Source organism: Miniopterus natalensis, chromosome 18, assembly GCF_054644295.1.
Source record: "Miniopterus natalensis isolate mMinNat1 chromosome 18, mMinNat1.hap1, whole genome shotgun sequence".
NCBI classification, from domain to species: domain Eukaryota; kingdom Metazoa; phylum Chordata; class Mammalia; order Chiroptera; family Miniopteridae; genus Miniopterus; species Miniopterus natalensis.
The window spans coordinates 17,403,606-17,426,646 of record NC_142098.1 but is presented as its reverse complement, the minus strand read 5'-3'; the positions used below and the strand labels follow the sequence as shown (position 1 = coordinate 17,426,646).

The window sequence follows — 23,041 nt, the reverse complement described above, 5'->3', positions numbered from 1 at the left end:
GCACCACATTCCCACTGCCACTGCTTGCTTGTGACATCAGCCCAGAAAGGCACCTCTCCTGGCCATTCCTTTGCAGGGCCATAGTGGAAGTCTATGAATTGATCTTGGCTAACAGGAAGAATTTCAGAAATGTCAGACAAGACTAAGGGAAAACACAAAATCAATTCAGCAGTTTGCAAGAAGGGGCTGTATTTTAATTATCTCTGAGTTACCCAGTGCATGGGATAAACACTGAAATATTGGTGAGGCTTAATATTGAGATAAAATGATGATCACCTCCCTTGTACTTGGTAGTCTACTTCTATTGATACAACCTAAGATTGCTCTAAGAAAAGGCAACGTTACACTCATCTAAGACTTCTACTTTATCAAAAGTGGAGCCTCTGTACCAGGTCTCTCCCATCATGTAATAACAACATTCTCAAAAAATACAGAGCCCTAGGCTGACTGTTACATATATTATTAACTCACTTAATCTACACAACAACCCCATCAGATGAGTACCATTATTATCCAGGGGAGATTCCAGTGGAACCAGCCTGAGCTGTGTGACTACTGGTCCCTTGGGCTTGGGGAGCAGGTGCTTTGGCCTCTCCGCTGCCAGACCATTTCCAGGAAGAGAGCGTTGCAATCAGAAAAGGCAGCACCATCGAGAGGCTGAATTGAATGCACAGGGAAGACAATTTCAAAAAAATAAATGAAATGAGAAAATATTCATACAGAGTGAGCGGACGCTATTGAGTATCTTCTCCGTTCGGCCTGTAGCTAAATATTTACTGAGCACCTACCATGTGCCCAACTCTACTCCATTAAGGGGGATACAAGGGTGAATCAACTGCGCGTCATTTACGTGTCTAAGTTATTTCCTGAGTGGCGCCCTGATGGCCTGGAAGAGGAAATGCAGCTTTCAAGAGTGACATTCACTGTGGAGAGGAAGGAACACGAGTGGAAATGACATCAGGTCGTCAGGGAGCAGCTTCCCCAGGCTGGGAATCCAGGCATCAGATAGCTTCCTCTTATATCTCAATCCCAGCATGCTTAATTTCAGATTTCTGTGACCCTGATAAACCTTCTTGATCAAATTTTATTCTTCATAAAAGATCCATTTCCCCAGGCTCATAAAGCAACTCCTCCTAATTCAGCGTTATTTTATAAATACTTTCATCGCTAGCATCAATCACGGGCAGCTGACTTCCCAGCCATAAAACAACAGCTTGCAACACCACCATATTACCCAATATGTATTTACTTACCAAGTTGAAGAACACATGTTTGCAAAATCAGCAGCATTACAGCTCTACTAGCAATTTGCTGGCACTTTCTTCCCATTGAAGGCAGTCTCGAGTCTCCAAAGTGCTGTATTTCAGCATCCTGGCTCATTTGTACCTTGTTACTGCAGTAATCGCCTGCCCCTCCAGCCCCTCATTGATCATACCTGCGACTTCAGGCAGGTTATTTACCTAACAGGTGCAGTTCTCGGGTCATTGATCATATGCCCCGCACTGCAGCTCAGGGCTGCAGGCCCTGCCTGTCCCTTAGGCTCCCCGGTGTAACTCAAAGATGCCCCAGACAAGCTCTAGTGGGTCAGAACAAGGGTGTTCTCTAGTCACTCGGCAGGGAGAGTTCTTGAAAATTAGCTATTCCACCTGAAAAATGCAATTTGAGATGGCTGATATGAGGTGTGCTAGAAAGGAGTGGAAAGAACAGGTATCTTGGCTGAGCCACTTACCAGCTGGATAACCTGGTAGATTTCATCAGCATTGGCCTCAGCTTTCCTTCCCATACAATGGGGCTACTGACACCTACCTCACAGGGTTGTTAGGAGAATTAAATAATTATAGTGCCCAAACCAAATGTGTGATGGTGGGAACCCTCTCTGAAGGTCAGGAGTAAAACTACTACTTACCTATATAGTCTGCTGCGTGCCCTTAAGTACCTGCTCAGCCACCTGCCAGCAGTGATCCTTGACTTCTCTGAGCTTCTGGTTCTCCGTCTTTAAAAGTGGAAATGACCTAATTACCCTGACAGGGCTATTCTAAGGACTATTCCTGGCACATAATTATTTCATCCATTCATTTCCCTCCCTGTGGAATTTCAGCAAAGGCCATCTCATTGGGCTCCTTGTATTTCACATGCATCTTCAAACCAACTTTACACAGTGGCACATGTCAGCACATTTTACAGGTGAGGAAACTGAGGCTGTGCAAGCTTGCATACGTATGTTATTCAAATCACATAACCAGTAAGTAGAGGGTCAAAGTCTACATCTGCGTGGCCCCTATTGATTCCCGGGATTTCACTCTCCAGACCCCACAGATTAGCAGATTCAGAATCTCTCAGGGTGAGTTTCGGGCATCAGGAGTATTTTTAAAGCTTGTTACATGATTCAAATGAGCAGCCAGGGCTGCAGCGCATACCCCATGCTATACTTTCCCAATGTCATACTGGTGCGTGACCCACATCTGGTGGGGTCTGGATTGTCAAGGGGAAAACTAGGCAGGAGTCTAATTGAACAGAAGAAGAGGTGGCATGGGGTCCAGCGAATCAAGGCAGAGGCCTGGAAAAGAGCCCATTGGTGTCTAAAGCAAGCTCAGGATCTGGGAGCCAGGACAAGTAAAGTGTGAGCTTGAGCAGGTCTCCCAGAGCACCCACCATCTGAGCAGACCCTGTTTGACTTTCTGTGCTACTACGCAATGCTTCTCACCTAATAGTGGCAAAGCTGTTGGGGGAGCTGAGAGTTCTATGAGCAGTAGCAGCTAATGATGGAAATGAAGGCCTCTGCATTGTGGCTTGATTGGCAGAAGGCAGGATCAATGACCTCGAACCCCACAACCTTGGAAAGTCTTGGAGTCCCCGTGCACTTCCCAAGCCTCTTGGAGGCTGGCTCCTGGCTTTTGTTCAGGACCGACTGCATAATTTATGGGGCCCTTGCAGAATGGAAGTATAGGGTCCCTTGTTCAATAATTATTAAGAATGTCAAGAGGGTGAGAGCAGAGCATTAAACCAAGTATGAGGCCCTGCTCTGGGCAACTGTGCAGGTCACAGGCCCATAAACAGCCCTGCACTTGAGCTGGCCTCAGACAGCAGACGTGGCCAATAGACTGCAGGAAATAGTGATGTGTGCAGTTTCTGGCTGAAGCATTTAATGAGTCTGAGTGGGCACGTGCTTTGCAGTCAACAACAATCAGGAAGCCACGTGGTCCCAATGACATGGCTACAGGATGAAGGGTCTGGATCCCTACATCACCCCTGGGAGAGAAACTGCCTTGGGAGGGGCCCCAAAATGGACTAAATCTGAGGGAAGGATTAATTTTATGTGTTAAGCCGTTGAAATATCAGGTTTGGTTTGTTATCCAGTCTGGCCTAGCCTAAGCTACCCCATGTTTTTAAATAGGAAAACTGCTTCACCTTTGCCCTTAAGATAGATATAAACGATCAGGATAATAGGCCTTTTGTTCAGAATTTACCTAGGAATTAATACTTAGTGCCAGCCAGACGTTAATTATTCATCTGCTTCCTGTTCCACTGTCACTGCCTTAATCTGAAACAGAAGAAATTAAGATACTCATTTTTACTCACGAATTCACCTTATTCATTTATTTATTCTCATGCATTCAGCAAATGTTTACTAAAGTCTTGCTACCCACAACGCATTATCCTGGTACCTTTGAAGATTTTCATGCTCTGAAAATACAAAATTTAATCAGAAAAACTAACCAATGTTAGTAGTATCATATTATTAAACATTATATACGATGTTGAATTTACATATTCAATGATATTAATATTTGATCCCTTGTGTGGGGAATAAATAGAGAAGAGACAGGATCTCCACCCTCAGTGAACTTCACATCTAGAAGAGAGAGTTCCAAGAGGAGAAGCAAATTGTGGGTTCTGTTGTTCAGGTTTGGGATTTTAAAAGTGCCATAACTTTTAGGGACACTGGTGTGAATGATTCTAAGATGAGGTTTGCCAGCCTTGGCATTGTGGGTGTTCTCTGTTGTGAGACTGTTCAAGCACTGGCTGGTGTTTAGCAGTAGCTCCGGCCTCCACCCACTAGATGCCAGTAGCCATACCCCACCCCAGCTGTGACAGCCAGGACATGTCTCCAGACATTGCCCAGTGTTCCCCGGAAGATAAAATCACCCTAACTGAAGAGTCACCGCTCTCAGGAGAACTGGAATTACTTTCTAAAAATCTGTTAAATTGATTAAACAAACCAACACCCACCCTACCCTATCCCCCCCACACACAGAATTTTCTTTTCTTGTTTCTAGAGTTTTATGGGAAAATATTTTCATATTTGAGAATTTCAGCTACTGTATGCTAATCCAACACAAGGATTTCTTATTAATACTTTGGAATATTAGGGATAAAAAAATTCATTTAAAATTGCTTTTTTGAAATGTTTCAGGTTAGTTAATTCAGCATAGAGTATCCTGTGCCCTTTTAAAAGAGCCGCACATAGAGAAATGATAGAGAAAAGATTAAATGGGATTTTTTGACAGGTTTAAAAAAATATTACCTTAAATTTCCAGACGAAATGAGGAAATGGGGGCAATAAAGTTCATCATGATAGGAGGGACCCAAGTTTTATCCATGTGTTGCCTTATATCTCAAAAACAGGTATCTTCTCTAAAATCTGCCCGCTGCAGCTTAATTAAGCAGCAGCTCCCTAGGAAAGTAGGGCAAAGACGCTGTGAAGAGTGAACGACGGACTGGAGCAACCGAAGGACCGAAATAATCATAAGGCGGCTCTGTCGCCACCATCTCTTCATCAGTATAAAAATAAACAACCTTTGAAAACAGATGGAGACAACCATTGCTCAACTTGTCATAACTTATTACATATTTGCCTGTCAATTTGTACTTAAAAAATCAAGTCGCTCCAGGGAGGTAAAGCAAATTTGAGAGGAGAAGTCTATTGCATTTCAAATCAAGCCCGAGGTAATTGCAGCCGCACATAGGCGCTCGTGGCTGCGATTAAAGGAAGGGAGCAACTCAAAATGTAAGGCACACTTATTTTTAAGAATAGAGTTCTCTCCCTATTTGAAGGTACTTGTTCAACTCAAATCTGTATCAGGAGTATGTACTTGGCTCAAGTTTGATTCAGTGTTGTTCCAAAAAATAATAATAATTATAATCTAGGCAACTGAAATACTCAGTGGTCAACTTATTACATTTAGTGATGACATCATTAGTGGCCTCCCAAAGCCCAAAATTTTATTCTCATCAATTTTTTACCTGTACCTGTTTCTTTTTATTTTAATCTACCCCCGGATATGCTGTATTATTTGGTTATTTAAAATGGCAACTGTTACATTAAAAATAACTATTCTTTATTATAGCAACAGTTTATAGCTTGTTTGTGAATATTAATTTACTAACACTCCTTTACCAGTTGTCTATTGCTGTATAATGAAACACCAAAACTTAGTGGCTTAAAACAACAGCCATGTATTTGCTTGTGATTTTGCAAGTTGGGATGAGTTCAGCTGGGTGGCTCTTGTGCTGGTCTTGCCTGAGGTTGCCCACGTGACCACATTTTCTGGAAGCTCAACTGGGGCTTAATGGTCCAAGATGGCCTCAACTTACGTGTCTGATGGTTATTTAGGGGTGTCAGCCAGGGAATGTTAGTTTCCTTACTGATGGCCCCTCTTTAGATGGTGGCTGGGTTCCCAGAGGACAAACTCCAATGCACAAGCATTTTCAAGCCTCTCTTTGTATAATGTCTTCATGTGTCCCATTGTTCAAAGAAAGTCACATGGCTAAGGCCACAGTCATTGTGGGAAGGGACAATACAAGAGTATAGCCATGAGGAAGTGTGATTTGCTGGGGCCACTAATGGGACAAACTTCCCTGCAGATAGAAAGATTGTCTCTGGATTCAAGTCATTTTAGGTGAGTGGAAACTAATTTGAGTATTTGAACATACTTGAGGAATTGACTGGAATTTACACTTTTGTCTAAATTAGCATTATTTATCTCTAGGCTAAAGCAACAAAATTTACTTTCCTGGGTAATGCCAAGTATATAATAAAATGTATTTATTCATTTTCTTCCATATTTGTTTTTTGCCTTTATCAGAGGTTAGTTGTAACCGCATGGAACAGCAAGCCCCAAATGACAACAGCTCAAATAAGATTGGCTTTTACTTTTCTGAATTTATTTCTTGCTCATGTAAACAAAGCTGAAAGGAAGTGTTTCAGGCTTCCCTTGAAGATCCATGGTTATCAGAAACTCAGGGACTCAGACTCCTGTTTTTCTGCTTTACCTTCCCATCATGTGGATCCATCTGAAGGGCCACCTCATGGTTCAACATGGCTGCTGAAGCCATAGTCATCACATTGTCTTCCAGATAACAGGAACTGAGGGGGTGCTGCACAAGTACATACCTCCTGGGTAGATCCCTTTTTAAGGAACCTTCCCAGGAGTCTCACACCCAATACTTCTAACTATATCCATTGTCTAAACCTTAGTCTATGGCCACGGTAGCTGCCAGGGAAGCTGGGACATCTGGTATCTCAGTTAGTCAGCAATGTGGACAGCTAAAATCAGGCTTATGTTTCTAAGAAGAAAAGAAAATGGAAACTAGATAGCAATTCACAGTCTGGGCCATAGTCCCTTTAGCAAAGTAGGGTTCAAGTGCTGGCTCATTGGGTAACTAGCTCTGTGGCCTTCCCACTCTTCATTTCTCATCTGTGCAATGAGCTTAACACTCTAACATACCTTCTGGGGCATAGGATCAAATAAGTTAATGCATGAAACATTGCATATTTATATCATTATGTCTCTATCGCCTCCTACTTTGCTGGGTCCTGGAACCACATAAGGAAACTTCCCTATTTCAAAAGGGAGATGAAAGGAAGAAGGGTGAACCATTTAGAGTGGATGTGCCATTTTTTAAAGTTGTAATCTATCACCAGAGTACACATTAACAGCATTTTAGTTCATCCCTTGGGGGAAAAGAATTGGCTCTACTGACCATCAAAGTCAAAGGTTGAAAACTGGTAGGCCTTGGACCAAAGTCTACCATAAGCTGTTTTGTTTGGCTTTCTTAGTTTCATTCAGTGATCTTTTACTTTTTAAATTTGAACTAGTGTCCAACATGTAATCATTTTTACAAAAATCCAAATTCCCATCTTTTCTTGAAAAAACAAAAGGTCTTGCTTCTCTAGACTTGCATTTCAGAAATTACCTTGAAATCACTTTACTCATGTAAGTTACCTGTGTGGGCATTGGGTGGGCATTTGAGCATCTCACTCTTGGCCCCACTCCCATGACCCCATTTTGGGAATGAGGCCAGAGAGCCACACCAATGATCTGGGTTACTGTCAAAGTCATGGACATCTTCATCAAAACTCACATCATCAGGAATTTTCTGGGTCTAATGCACAGCCTGAACACCATATGAAAAATGTGAGAGAATCTTTGTGCTAGTGAATAACAGTTCCTAGATAATTGGGGGATAGAGGGAAATGCCCCCAAAAGGAGCAGTGGTGACAGAGCTAAACCTCCAAGGCTTTGCTTTAAGTCTAATCCTGCTTTCCTCCTCTAAGTCAGAGAAGAACCACTCCTCTCTGCCCTCTGAGGATCCAGACAGCCTCCACTCCCAGAGCAGAGAGCCAGCCTCTTCCTCCCACCTCACCTGCTAGGAGAGTGTCTTGGAGATAAGCAGAAAAACTTACAATGAATTATGAGGAGTGGCTTCCAATCGGACACTCCCTCAAATGAAGATAAAACCAGTCTGCAATGCTAATGTAGGTCAGTGGGAAAATAAGACATTATTCACGATTCATTCCATGGGTGACTTCTCAGGAGTGCACACACTGCAAAATGTGGGCTGCCTGTGGATAGCTATCGGATTAGTTTAGCTATCTTTTGTCCACTAATCATTTGACAGTTTTCCTATTAATTCCTGTATACACAGAAACATTGATAAGAGCAGAGGAAGCTGATTCGTGCATGCATGCGCTCAACCCAAGTTTCTAGGCTTGTCTAAGGGAAGAAAGGAATTGTTTTCCTTACAAGATTTTCATTAACTCCTGCTCCTAGAGATCCTGAGTGTGAGTCCTAGAAAGAGTATGAGTTGAACTCTAAGTGGTTGCGTCCTGTGTGATATTTTGCTCACCATCATTGCACACAGCAGTGCGTCCCCCCCAGCACTGAGTTGCAAATTGTGGTCGTCGATAAAAATAACAACAAAACTTAACATTTCTTGAATATTTACCATTGCCTAGACACTGGACTTTATACTCATTAATTTATACTTTCTAAATGGGGACAATATCACCCCCAAGGGGGAGAAAATTGGTGCTCAGGGAGAACATTAAAAAGATTAGATATTACAGTGGTTTGTGGCTCTCCAAAGGGCCATAGTACGTAATAGATATGCAGTGTATCTATTGAGGGGAGTGGCAAGTAGGAATAAAGGTCTTAAAAGACTCTTAGTGGGTTGATGATTAAAAAAATAAAGGTTGAAAAACACTGCACTCATTCATTCAATGCCCACAACAGCCCATTAAGGGAAATGCTGTTTTGTAAACGAAAGTGTTGTGGTTTAGTGAAGTAAAGGAATTTGCCCAAGGATGCCCAGCTGTCAAATGGTGAGGCCAGGATTTTAATGAGACAGCCCTCATCCTAATGGTGCCTCCAACAATGTTCTGCCTTGAATTTGCACACCTAGATATCTCTCTTCACTATTAAGGACTACTTGGGTAAGACTGATTTGTGTCACCTGCTCAATTAGAAAGCAACCCCAGATTGGTGTGACTGGTGATAAGTTGAATGAATGGCTATGGTCTGTGTCGTGGGCCACAAAAGTTACATTAGCAAGAGTTCTCATGTCTGTGCTCTGACGGTCATAGCCATGAGATATGTCTATATCTGAAAAAATAACTTGGCCTGTAGGGTGACAGACTTATTCTGGTTTGCCAAGGACTGTTCTAGAATCCCCTCAGTCCTGAACAAACTGGCTGGTTTGTCATCCCACATCTAGAATTCCCAGGTTGGGCGTTTGTAATCAAGGTGCCCAGACCCCCTCAGCGTGAAGGATCCTCAAGAGAAATTTAGCTTCAAATAGCATCAGTCCAGCTAGATATAACCCAAGATGCTTCTCTATGGCACTCACCTGTCTGAACAAGTTGAGGTACTGATAGCCTAAGGGCTTATTTCCAACCTGGGATAAATAAAGACACAAGGAGTAAGTTATGCCATGCAGTGCCCATGGTCACATTCTCTTTTTAGTTACCTTTGAGGCATATCTCATAGATAATTCAGTCACAGAGATCAGCATTTGGGAGGTTTTAAGACACCCTACCTCCTTTCAAAAATTGGATGTTTCATGGCGATGCACCATTTTGTTACACCCGAAGAGCTCACTTGGCGATATCTTCCATCTCTGCTCATATTGGTTTTTGTAGTATGCATCTCCCTGGAAAGATACATTGGCCCCAACTGTGCTATCAGAAATCCAGCCAAATAGAGACCCGAACATCCTTGCCTTGATATACTATTTGATTATGGGAGTATGGTTTTAAAAAAACAGACAAAAAACTCTGACACTTTTGATCATGTGAAGAAAATGTTTTGGGATGAAATCAACAAAATTTCAAGAACAGAATAATTCCATCACCTGTGGCACTGAGCCTCCCACTTGAGACCGGGGGAGCTTTCATGGAGATTGAAAAGAGCCCCTCACCTTCAGATCTGCACTCAGATTCTCAAAGGTGTGGCTGCGTTTGAAGTCACAGGGAAGGGAAACTTCAACTTCAAACCAACTTTCAAGGTCATGACAATGGGCGGCACTCTCCTTTAATCAGAGAAATACAGCCAAGAGGAAGGGGCTATCTGACCAAGACAGTCGTAATTGTTTATCAGCCTGTCATATGGCGGCAGTGTCCTTCAACAAAAGAAAATGAATGGCCCTGCCTGAGACTTGCAACCAGCAGCTCGTAATTCTTTTATTTTGCTTTGGAGGGGCCACTGCTAGTTCTCTGGACCTGGCTCTGGGAGTGACAGGGTATCATTTATTTTGACACAGGAGAATACTGTGACAGTGGAGAATACTGAAATGTACTGTGTGGAGGACCCACACCCGTGTCTATCATATATAATTATCATTTCTCTGCCATCAGGAAGTACTCACAGGCATGAGATAAGCACTGATGTGAGGCTGCTGGGCTGATGGAAATGAATGAGCCCTTCTTCTTAGAGTCCAGGGGTGGGCTTAGACAAGGAGTCAGGCACAGATGCCACCCATAGGCAATTAGAACAGCTATCCTGATGCTTACCTGCTGAGCATCCCCCTGGGCTTGGAATTGGTGTATGACTGCTGAATCCAGTCCCAACAGGGCCTCCAACGGGCAAAAAAGAGCTCAGAGGAGGCAGTGAAGCATGCCTGGTTGTGACATGCCCAGACAACATTGTCCACTCTTTTCAGTAGACGTGTTATCCATGGCTTCTGGTCAGTGTGGAATAAGGCAAAACTACAGTGAATTACAAGAATGCAGCTCTACTCAAACAACATTGATACAAGACCTACTATGTGTCAGATACTGGGCTTACAGCGATGAACAAAATACAGTCTGTACCCTCCAAGGGCTCAAATTTGGGACTATGTGGCCCATCACATAAAGATGTTCTTTAAATGAAGAGGTTCATCAACAGAGAAGTTTGGGAAATGCTGCAGATTCTGCTTTTTCAGAGGTTTTTTATATTCACTTGCTTATTAAGGCCACTAAGAAGTCTTCCGAGAGGGAAAACCTGCTTAACTGAGGTTACCACATTTCCCAAATTTGTTTCTCTGCTGAACCCATGGAACCAGAGTCCTTGCGTACAATTTAGGGAAAGCTGGATTAGAAGGTTTATCCAACCATTGTAGAACCTGAAAGTATGAACATCATGACCCAGCCCCCAGGGAAGGGCTGGCAAGAGCAAGATATTGGATGCACCAAATGGCCTGGGATGCAGGACAGAGCCTTGGTCCTCCAGGAAAACTAGAGGACCACACGCGCGCGTGTGCTTCTGTGTGTGTGTGTTGGTATAGAGTTGTGGTCTCCATAGTAGAAAACCAAATCTAGAAACTGAGACCATGGGCGAGATGACAGGGAGGGGGAAAACCTTCTAATCCAGCGTTTCCTAAATTGTATGACACTGAGATAATGATGGGCTCCAGGACTCATCCTACCATCCTGGGTTCGAGGTTCAGTGGACAATTGTGAGCTCCTTTGTCTGAGGCCATTGCCTGCACTGTAGATTTGATAATAAAAGGCATCCTCCTCAGGGCACGAATGCACCAGGCACTGTACCAAGTTCTGTAATGTGTTATCCCATTATTTCTTTACAATAGCTAAGAAAAAAGTGTTACGAATACCCTCATGTTGCGAATGGGAAATTGAGGCTAGGGCAGAATGGAATAACTTGTCCAAATTCACATAGTTAGTAAACACCAGAACCTAGAGCTGTTACCTCAGAGTTGTTTTCTTCAGTGCTGCAAACCTCTTTACATGACATAGGCACTGTTCAGTCTCCATAGCGGTGGCCTCAGAAGTAAACCCAAGCAGTATTCACATCTGGGTTAAGACAAAGGCAGGACTCATGGCCATGTTCACTTGCTCTCTAACAATTCTTTAAAATGTAAAGCATTTCTGTGTAACCTTGGGAATATTCCAGGATAACCTTTTATTACATCATGTTGTCAAATCTGTAAAAATAACAACCAAAAAAGACATTATCAATGACTTTCCTGGTGAAAACTGAAAATCCATCAACCAGAGAGGTGGTTTTTCCTTCCTCTAGTTACTTTAGTGCAGACCATGGCAGCTGAAAGCCCTGATGACTTCGTTTTTGTACTCTTTTGCTTGTTGTCTCTGAGTTCAGTTAAAGGCAGATTAAATAGGACAGGGATTCCATCAATCAAGCATTCGTTAGACATTAACAGAGTGCAAGGCCCTGGGCCATGCATACTTAACCGAGACTGTTTGGTGTGGACTTGGTGGGCTTGAGGACCCCTTCCATGCCTTTGGCCACAAAGACCTCTCTTAGCACGTCCCTGGGTGAGATTGTGGGTCTGAAACCTGCCTCTGATTTCTGATGTAGGTTCCTGTAGTAGGCCTGCATCCTAGGCCAGGAAAGCAAGTCAGTGTCACTCTCCATGTTAAGCTGATAAACTGGAAGTGGCTGCTGGACCCTGGGTTGAAAAAGACCCCTGATCCCACAGTGTGGCTTAAGGGAAAACAGAGAGCCAACTGGTTTGCTGATACCTTCCAAAGGCAAGGGGCAAGGTAAGGGGGCTGCGTATGGCAAGAATTTTCTGTTGTGGCCCTAGACCCTGCAGTTTGCTCTGTGACAGTTTCACAAAGAAGCAAAGAAGGGCAAAGAAACAAGACACCATAGACAATGCATCTTGGTGCGTCTGACTTAATGGCAACACTGGTGAAATTAACTGAGACCGTTTAACAAATCAATCCAACCTGAGGGTGGTCAGAGTCCCCCTTGTTTGCCTGATCAATCGGACCTCGTGGCGATCATCTGATTCCAGTCGTGGGAAAAGATAAACTGGCTCTGATGGTTTGAGAACCACTGTTGTGTGAGTGAAAGGAATACCGGGTTGGTGGCTGAGCTAGATGAATTCTGTTTCCTTGAAGCTTCAGTGTTTTTTGTATGTGAATATTCCTGCTAGGAACAGCAGGTCTACGCTTTTGTCTCTTACCAGTTATCTCACACTTTGTGGATCCAGGAGCATCCAGAATCAGATGGGGCCCTGTATTCGTAGAAGAGTAAACTGCCATGAAAAATTACAGTTGGACAGGTTACCCTGAGCTAAATATGATGCCTCACAATTGCCAGGACCATCAGGAAAATGTGCCTGATTCTGCTCTAGACTATGCTTCCATAAGTATTTATCATTATGATCCTTTTCAATTAGATTTTAATTGCAAAAGCAATATATTCTCCTTATAAAAAGGACCACGACATTACTGACTGAGCCAAAATCTTCCCTCATCACCACACCTAGTCCCAGTCCCCTCCCTCCATTCCCAGATTTAACCACCACAAATAACCCACGTGAAATTCACCTTAATAGACCTTCTTCTATGCACTCAGGCACATAAACTCCACCTGCAAAATAAATGCATGAAGTATTGTGGAATCTCCCGTGTGCAGGCAGGCTCACAAAAACTATACCATGCTATGGATAACCTTCGACCTGATAGTTCTCACTTAATACTGTATCTTGGAGAGCCCTCTGTGTTAGAACACATTAGATCTATAACCTTTCTTAAACTGCTGAAAATATTCTTTAGTGTGGGGAACACATGAGCAATTCCTTTGTTTTTGGACAGTTAGGTTGTTTCCCAGTACTTCTCCAGGATGGATAATCCTGCCATGGGCACCCTGCAAAACCCCCTTATGCGACTGTCTCTCAAGGGTAGATGCCAAGAGGGTGAATGCTATTTTACTAGTTGCTGCTCAGTTGACCTTGAAAGTCTCCATACCAATTCCCCTTCACATCAGCTGTGTGTGAGCAAGACCCCGTATCTGACACCCTGTCAACCCTTGACATATCAAATAGCGCTCATGTCACCCTTGTCCTTATAGTGTCTTTAATCTAAAGTGCCTAGGACAGTGTGGCTGCCACACAGATGGCACACAGTTAACATTTGCTCACATTCCTTTAACGGGAATATCCTTTCCCATTGATGTCCCTCTCCTTCACCTCGCTTCCACCTACTCACCCCTTAGGCATCTGCACAGGGACCTCTCCTGACCTCCAGGTTAGATGAGGTTGTTCCATATTTGTGAACCCTCTCTCAGTGCACATGATATGCTTTGTTATTTCTACAGTTTTATAAGCTATCTCTTCTACTAATGTCTGACCTGCTGGACACCATGGAATGGGCCAGCACCCATCTGTTTCCCCAGCACCCAGACTGGGACCCCACATGCAGTAGGCACTTAATAAGAGCTTTTAAAATGAAGGCCGTTGTCATGGAGCCACATCCCCAACAGAATGAAACCCCATAGAAGTGATCAGCATATCAACAGAAGGGAAAATTAAGCTGTCAATCTGCTGAATAGCAAAGATTTCTGTATTTCAGGTCTTTTAAGGTGATGGAGTGGGGAGAAAGGGGGTCTGAAAGCTAAAACATAATGGAGCTGGAGAAATGCTTTCCATTTTTAATCTGGAAAGCGATTGGCATATCACTTCATTGCCGTCGCCCAGCTAGGGGACAGGGGCTCTGCCTGTTGCTGTCTGCGAATGACCGTCTCCTGTCTTCTTGCGCCCACTTAGGGACCACGGTGATGCGGATGACGGCCTTCGACGCGGACGACCCGGCCACGGATAATGCCCTCCTGCGGTATAACATCCGCCAGCAGACGCCTGACAAGCCGTCTCCCAACATGTTCTACATCGATCCTGAAAAAGGCGACATCGTCACCGTTGTGTCACCTGCACTGCTGGACCGGGAGGTGAGCTGAAAGTCGCACACCTTCTTCATGAGAATCAAATGTGTGTCTCACACAAGCGGGGGTGTGGGGCTACAGTCAGTGGCGCTTTATGTCCTAAAGGTGGAAATGAGATATTTACACAGGGATGCATGGGAAAAATCTATAAAGGGAAATGGGTATTCTGTGGACCAAAACACACACTGTAAAAAGCCCTGTCATCTAGAGTTCTCGGAGTTCACTTAAGCTAATGCCTCTGATTCCTCAGCCACCGCTCACTCTGAGGACCTGGTGGTTGTGGACTCCTCTCCTCTCCTCCCCGTCCTGCCATGAAGGGAACCGAGAGGGAAGGAAGGAGACGGGAGGGAGGCTTTGCCCAGGGTCAGCGGCGCGCTCCTTGTCAGCGCTGCGTGCTCGGACCTCTCTGCCCCCGGACACCTGCTGTGCTCACCGCTGTCCGCCCCAGACCCTCCCTTTTCCTTCAGCCTCTGCTTCTCTTCCTCCCGACAGGTCATTTCTGTGTGTCCTTGCCCCTCTTCTAGGTCTCATGTCACAAACAAGTGACACGTGGACCTCATCAGTCCATGCTCTCTCTCTGGTTTTTCCCAGGGTGTTTTAAAGTTTTCACATTAGTTTCCATGTCAAAGTGTGTAGATTTGGTATTTCTTTTTTAAAAATCCCAACTTATAGCCTGTCCGAAAGTCAGAAATTCTGGAAATTTGGGACCTAATTTCCATATGTGGATCATTGGTAACATCAGATGTAACAGTTAGATGGAGCTGGTGGCAGCTGTCCCATTCGGGTGGGACATGTGCTTCTGCTCCAGGTATGACCCCTCCTCCATGTGCCCCCTGGCCCTGCCCTTCCTCCTGAGGTTCAGGTCTGTCCCGTAGGCCACTGCAGACTCCCTTCAGTAGGAAAGCCTCCTGACCCCTCAAACACAGCATACCAAACCAACTTGGGGACTCCCACCCATCCATCTATCCATCAGCCCCTCTTCCCACCCCATATCTGCTCCCATCCTGGAATTTCTTGCTCCTGACATTACCCCACAGACATGAGTAGCAACCTTGACCCTCCACAAGCACCATGTGCCCTGCAGGAACGGCTGGGTTTCCCTAATGGGCTCTGTGAGTATTCCCCTCGGTGTTCCTGATTAAACAGATCTTGGGTCAGAAATGTCCTCCCCTCCCCTCCCCTCCCCTCCCCTCCCCTCCCCTCCCCTCCCCTCCCTGCTTCCCATGCTGTAGCTCCTCACAAGATGCAGGTTAGATACAGCTCAGAGAAGCGGTCCCCCCGCCTGAGTCTTCCAGTCTTCTTTCTCTCTTCTCTGCCTGCACTTACTGGTAGCTGCCACATGGCATTTTACAAATGCTCCTTTAAGTTGTCATTTGTCTCTTTAAAGAATATCCCCCTCCTCTTTGTGTTGTCCAACACTATAACCACATGTAGTTATTTAAATTTAAATGTCAGTAATTGAAATTAAATGTGAAAAGGTTCTCAGTCAGACCAGCCAGATTTTAAGTACTCAGTAGCCTCCTGTGGCTAGTGGCTCCTGGACTGGCCAGAACAGATATAGAGTATTGCCATCGTCATAGAAATTCCTGTGGGCAACGCTGGCCTGGACTGTAAATTGCTTGAGAACAGAGAATGTTTGCATGTATGTACCCCATGGCCTAGTACAGTTCGAGCACTCCTTAAAAAATTCTAAGTATATCAGTTTTGGCACATAGGCAAGAATGAATTGGCAGTGATGCTAGATTTTTATACTTGAGGGGAGGGAAATAGCTAGAAATGGGAAATTATTGCAAGGGAAGGTGAGGATGAAATTTGCATTGAAACTGTGGTTGTCACTTGAAAAACATGATTGTTTCTAGTTAAAAATAGGAAAGCGGTGGGGGGGGTGTGGAGAGAACATATTGAGTCAATTTCCTTCATTTTCTCTCCTATTCTGCTTGCAACCCTCCCTGTTATATGACTGCCTGACTGCCATACTATCTTCTGTGGAAGCAAGTAATGACTTTCCAACTCTGTCTTTATCATGCGCCCAGCACCCACGTGCCCTCACACACATGCACACACACACACACCCCAGCTTGGCCACACCCCTGATTTTCCCAAAGGTACTTGAAAATTCTTACAAAGGAGAGATAAAGTGCAGTGATTTGTCCCTCTCAGTTCTCTTTTTACCTATAGGAAATGTTCTGTCTCTATAAATCAAAGTGATAATACAGTGGATTATTCCATTTTTTAAGGTTTGTTTTGGTGACAGATGTGTTTCAAGCTCATTATCTTTTCATTTGGGTTTTGGTTAAGTTGCAATGAGTATATAATTATGGGAGTTGAATTAAGCATTTCTAGCCACACACATAAACAGCTCCAAAAAAAGGGAGAAACACAATTTAACAGGAATTGGAAAATCAATGGAAATGAATGAAGAGTGTCTCTTTTCTGTGAGGGTTCCTGGAGTTCAGTGCTCACCCAGGCAGCGTCAGCGAAGGGAGCATCCCTGGGTTTAGGCGAGATCGCCTGTTCTCTCGTGCTGCCCTGAGCTGCTTGTCGGCAAGCTCGCTGAAGGAGAATGTGACTCCCAGTGACTCTTCTTTAAAGGGACAGAACTCGCGCAGCAGACGGACTTCCAGTCGGGCTTCCCACAGTCTGCAGTGTTTTCATCTCACTGCCTTTCCTATGGCTCCTGCGCATCTGACAGGTTCCCTCAGCAGGACCGGGCAGTCACTCTTCATTATTTCTGGAGACCCTCAGAGTAAGCTTCCTGTCTTAGGGTAGTTTTAAACGTCTACTTCTGGACCACCCGGCAGAATATTTAACACAGATTTATGCACCGCTGCTGTGTCAAGAAAATACTCCATTGCGGGAGCTCTACAAACTTTGTTTGATTCCAGGTGATTTTAAGTTTAGTCGCCCTGTCTTCACTCCCAGTACTTCATATAGCCTGTTTGGGTGTTGAGTTTTGTGAGTGTAAACAAATAAGTCAGGGACCCCTTTACAGCTGGGGCCCCTGAGACTGTACAAGTAGTTTGCTCCCCTCCAGCCCCCACCTTGTTAAGAGTGGAGGCTCCGGAAACACACCGGCTGGTTGACATGCACTAGATACAATGTAAATTTTTTCATTTTGATTTTACATTTAGTACCTTTCCTTTCACAAATACTTCCAGGAATCGACATGCACTGTTTTCTGCGAGCTTGCCTATGTACCTTCCCTGCCTTTCAGTTTCTTACTTTGTAATAAAGCTTGTCAATGAAGACAGTCAAAGACACCAGTAAATGATCTTTTTAACATTTATTTTTCAGTTACAGTTGACATACAATATTATATTAGTTTCAGGTGTACAACATAGTGATTAGACAAGTATATACCTTAGGAAGTGATCCCCCCATGAGTCTAGTGCTCATCTGACAGTAGATACAGTTGTTACAGTGCTATTGACTATATTCCCCATGCTGCGCCTCACATCCCCTGACTTTATTTATAACTGGCAACTTGTACCTAATTCCTTTCACCTATTTTGCTCATACCCCTTCCCATCTGACAGCCGTCGTTTTGTTCTCTGTATCTGTAAGTGTTTCTCTTCTGTTTATTTTGTTCTTTAGATTCCACGTATAAGTGAAATCGTATGATATTTGTCTTTCTCTGTCTGACTTATTTCACTTAGCATAATGCACTCTAGGTCGTCCACGTTGTTCCAAACGGCAAGGTTACTTTTTTATGACTGAGTAATATTCCACTGTGTGTGGGGGGGGGGGGCATCTTTATTTACTCATCTATTGATAGACATTTAGGATGTTTCAGTATCTTGGCTATTGTAAGTAATGCTGCAATGAATGTAGGGGTGCATATATCTTTTTGAATTAGTGTTTTGGATTTCTTTGCATAAATACCCAAAAGTGAAATTTCTGGGTCATATGGTAGTCCTATCTTTAATTTCTTGAGGACCCTCCATACTATTTTCCATAGGGGCAATATGTCACCATTCTGATTGTTGCCCTTTCTACTTCCGACCCTCACTCCCCAGGATGTCCCAAGTGAGGTCAAGTGAGGCGGGTGCCCTCACTAATCTGCTCCTCTCCACACTTCCCGAAGGAAAGGGATTTCATCCGGTTTGTTCCCTGACGTTTTCCCAGTCCTTAGCACACGTGAGATGCTCAAAAAATATTTTGTTGAGGAATGGAAAGAAGGATGTAAGGAAGAGAGTGGCAGGCAGCATGAAATGTATGATCTCTCTATGCCCAGGCCACACTGTCTGACAGGGTAACAAGGGTCCAGCTCAGCTGATGCTGCTTCTCTCTGAATTTCCTGGTGTGTTTGGGGTGCAGCCTCTGGACCCAGAGCACACAAAGGAGCAAGACTGCCCATCTCTCATCCATCCTGGGTAACATGAAAATGCTAGAAGGCAACCCACCCACTTTCCCCACCTCCCGAGAACCACAGATGATCCCCTCCATCCTAACCACAATCATCAGCTGACCTGGCTGCCCATTTAACAGGCCAGCATTGCCCAGCAGATGCCATCTGCTGGGTGGAGTGGGTGGAGGAGAGAGTTCTTGAGATGTTCCTCCCCCACTGAGCTGTGACTTTGGGGAGAACACCAGGGCTATGTAGAAAATGATAGAGTGGAAGTGACAGTGGTCAGTTCCAACTTCCACCATGTTCAAAGCTAACCTATACTGTCTCGCTTCCCCCAAAATTGGTGCATTTATACGCATTGTGATTCAGGAGTCCTCTGGAGCAGCACCATTGACTGAGCTCCTGCTTTGAACAGTGGACCCCCTAGGGATGTGTAGCCTGAAAAAAGAGGGGCTTAGAGGGAACAGGAGGGGAGCCTTTGTGTGTAAGGAGGGCTGGCCTTTGGAAACAGGAGGTGGATTTCTTCTGATTGGTCCCAGGTGGTGAGAAGTCGAATCAACTAGCACAGTGGTTCTCAAACTTTGCTGAGGAGCTTTAGAAACCTGGTGCTCCAGACAAGGCTGGATCCATAAAATCAGAGTCTCAGGTGGCAGGGCACAGGCCTCAGTAGTTTAAAAAAAAACTAGCTGATTCAAATGTGTAGCAAATTGGAGAATCCCCTTGGAGACCATGTTTCAATGTACTGAAGACTTAGGAGGTTTGGTCTGGGGTCAGCATCCTGGCCCCATCGCTTATTTGGTTTTTGTCTAGGTGAGTGAATGAGTTTCCTAGGACTTCTATACCACAGACCAGGTAGCTTAAAACAACAAAAATGTATTCTCTCACAGCTCTGAAGCTCAGAAATCAAGGTGCTGGCGGCTCTGGGGAAGGCTCCTGCCTTGCCTCTTCTAGCTTCTGGTAGTTGCCAACATCCTTGACATTCCTTGGCTCGCAGATTCATACCCCAGTCTCCGCCTCCCTCATGACCTGCTTCTCACACTGTGTCTTTGCATGGCCTTTCTTCCATGCATGCCTGCGTCTTCTTATAAGACACCAGTCCTACTAGATTAGGACTCATTCCGATGACCTTGTCTTCACTTGCTTATGTCCGCCAAGACCCTATTTCCAAATGTCACATTCACAGGTACTGGGGGTAGGACTTTATATATTGGGGGCAACACAACCCAGCCTGTAACAGTGAGCTGCTTGACTTCTCTGCGCCTTAGTTATTCATCTATGAAATGGAATAACAGCACCTACCTCAGCTCAAGTGTTGGCATGGGTCAGATCTGTCAAAATCCGTAAAGCACGTTGTCCATTCTAAATAATATTGTAAATAATAAAATTGTAATTACCTGTATCTGTTGTAGTAGTACGTTGTAAGAGCGGGTAACCAGCAAAGATTATATCCATAATGTCTTTTCCAACCTTGAGATGATAGTTACTAAAAAACACTTACCGAATGCCTTCATTGTGCCATTTACCCTGCGGGATGCTGCCTGGGAGTGTCAGTTCCCTACCAGGCCAGCTGTGTGACCTTGGGCAAATCATTTAACCTCTGTAAGCCCATTTCCTCATCAGTAATGACTATGATAATGACATCTGCACTACCAACTATATCACCTTTTCAAGAGGTGAGCAGCCTCCACTCATGTTGCAAATAGCGTTGTGCAAACACAGTCACTACCATTCATCACACTTTCTATGGCTCCTGACAAACCAGGTTCCAGTTCTCATCAACTACTGGTGAGAACTTTACATACCGTTTCTAACCATACATCACAGATCAAAGAAGAATCTCTCCACATAGTGAGCCCATGCTCGCTTTGTTCTGAGTCATACCTCTCCACTTTGGCTAATGCTGGGCTGGGTTCATTGCAGTTCCTCAGATTCTCAGCTGAGTCGTGAGAGCAGCTGCAGTGACCATTCATTCATTGCCCTTGCCTTACCGTAAGCTCAGTGGTAAGCTGAGATACCAAGTTTCACTTGGAAACACGGTGCATTTTCCGTTATAAACTCTTCCATTTACTTTTTCTAAAACCATACCAGAGCATACACCTCCTGAAGAAAGAGATTTTTGGATCTCTGCTCCATCTCTATTCATATTGCCCAACCTAAATAAATAATAAGCACTCAGAAAAGATTTATTCAATGGATGGATGGATGGATAGATCAATGAATGACCTATGTTCCTTCAGTGTGTATATTTATGAGTAAATATCTAACAAGTTATCTGAGAACTTACTGCGAGACCCACATTCTAGCGTGGGTATGTAAACAGAGGAAATTATTTTATTTTAGTTGAGAGCTTGGTCATGCTCTTGTGTAATCATCCAGTAATGGAATTTTTTCACCTTGCACCTGCCTTGTGTGGGCAACTGCGCTGGGCTCTAAAAACTACCATAGGATAGGGTGAGCATGAGGAGCTGTGTCTCTTGCTTAAGTGTTTGGAGAAACATTTAGAGAAAATAAGAGCCATATATCCTACTAAACAAAATTGGGTTCATTTGGGGCACTGTTTTATTCTTTTCTATAAACATACTCAGCCCCTCATTCTGACAGGTCTGTCTATGGTTTTAAACTATGTCTGTCTGCAGTACAAAATAAAATCAGATAAAGGTTCCTAACATTTGATAAATGGTTTATTTAGTTGATCATCTTGGCTGCTAGACTGAAATTCATCAGCTGAAATCTGCCAACTTTTTTAACATAGCCACAATTTGCAACTACTCAGAGTAACTAATGGTAAGTTTTGGGGGGATTTTTTCTTATTTTTCTGTCATTCTTTTTTTTTTTTCTTTTTCCAAATGGAAACAGTTTCTAAAAAAGGCCCTTAAAACACCATCTTAACACCTGAACTGTGAGAATATCATTAGTCTTTTTAAGGAGTTTGAGCTGAGCACTTTGCTATCTTTGTTTGAATTCACCTTTATCTTATTATGTGATAGCCTACAGATAATCTAAGGAAAGTGATAGCCTACCCATAAAAATGTACATACAATAAAAAATATTAGGACCGTGAGCATAATTTATTTTCTCTTTTCAGCTGTTAAAGGACTTTCTGAAGCTTTATCATGCCCCAATTTCTAGGCCAACTATGAAAACAGAGAGAATTTCCTTCCTTCGTTCCATAGTAAGTGTCACATAAGGACTTATTTTTAGATTTCTGTGCATTTTTTGCTATGAGAGATCCAGGAGTCCTTGAATATGTCAGAAAAGAAAACTAAAGAATCTTAGGGGCAACATCTCATGCAAAATAATCAATGAAATTGGACGTGTAGCTGCAAGTCGAAAGAACTATGTGCTTGGTCAAGATGATTTAAGTTAGAGTATTGTCGCACAGGGTGTATCTCCAGAAACATACTAAAAACATTTATGAAAATGACATCAAGTCAAGCTGCCTAAAAATAAAGTAGTAGTAACAAGGAAGCAATTTTCAGCCTTTTTCACCTCGTGGCACACTAATTACTAAAATTCTGCAGCACACCAAAAATAGACTATATTTTTTTGCCAATGTGACCAAAAAAATAGGTGTAATTTTGATTCATTTGTGTTGGCTGTTGTCATTTTTTTATTTGACAATCTAAGGGAAAGAGGTCAGTGCCCCTAACTAAATAGTCAGATATTGCATGTTTTAAAAATTCTTGCAGCCCGGCCGGGCGTGGCTCAGCGGTTGAGCATCGACCTAGGATCCAGGCGATCAAGATTCGATTCCCGGTCAGGGCACATGCCTGGGTTTCAGGCTTGATCCCCAGCAGGGGGCGTGCAGGAGGCAGCTGATCAATGACTCTCTCACATCATTGATGTTTCTCTCTCTCTCTCTCTCTCCCTTCCTCTCTCTGAAATCAATAAAGACATATTTTCTTTTTTTAAATTCTTGCAGCACATTGGTTGAAAATCGCTGTAATAAGGAATAGAATTCCTGCCATGCCTTGAATGAAAGCTAGAAGTAGTTGTCGTACTCTCAGGAAAATAAATATTTTCAGCTGCTCTGATCTAATGCTAATACTTTTCTCGTTATCATCATGTTTAAAACATTGGCAGCAATTGTACACGATTCAATCATGCTGTCAGGAATATCCCCTCTCTTTGTCTTGGTAGGTGGGACCAGAATTATTTAGAGAGTGGCATCCTCATCTTTTCTGCAAGGTATTTACTCATAAATATTTTTGTTGGGATAATTTCC

At 43.7% G+C, this 23,041-nt stretch overlaps 1 protein-coding gene across 1 annotated transcript in view; it reads left to right on the top strand.

Annotated features, from left to right (window-relative positions):
* The window catches only part of CDH13 (cadherin 13), an 897,713-nt gene that overhangs the window by 671,853 nt on the left and 202,819 nt on the right, over positions 1 to 23,041 (top strand). The window contains exon 7 of the mRNA XM_016197002.2: positions 14,296 to 14,474. Within this exon, the coding sequence (XP_016052488.1) occupies positions 14,296 to 14,474 (179 nt within the window). The remainder of the gene's footprint in view (positions 1 to 14,295; positions 14,475 to 23,041) is intronic.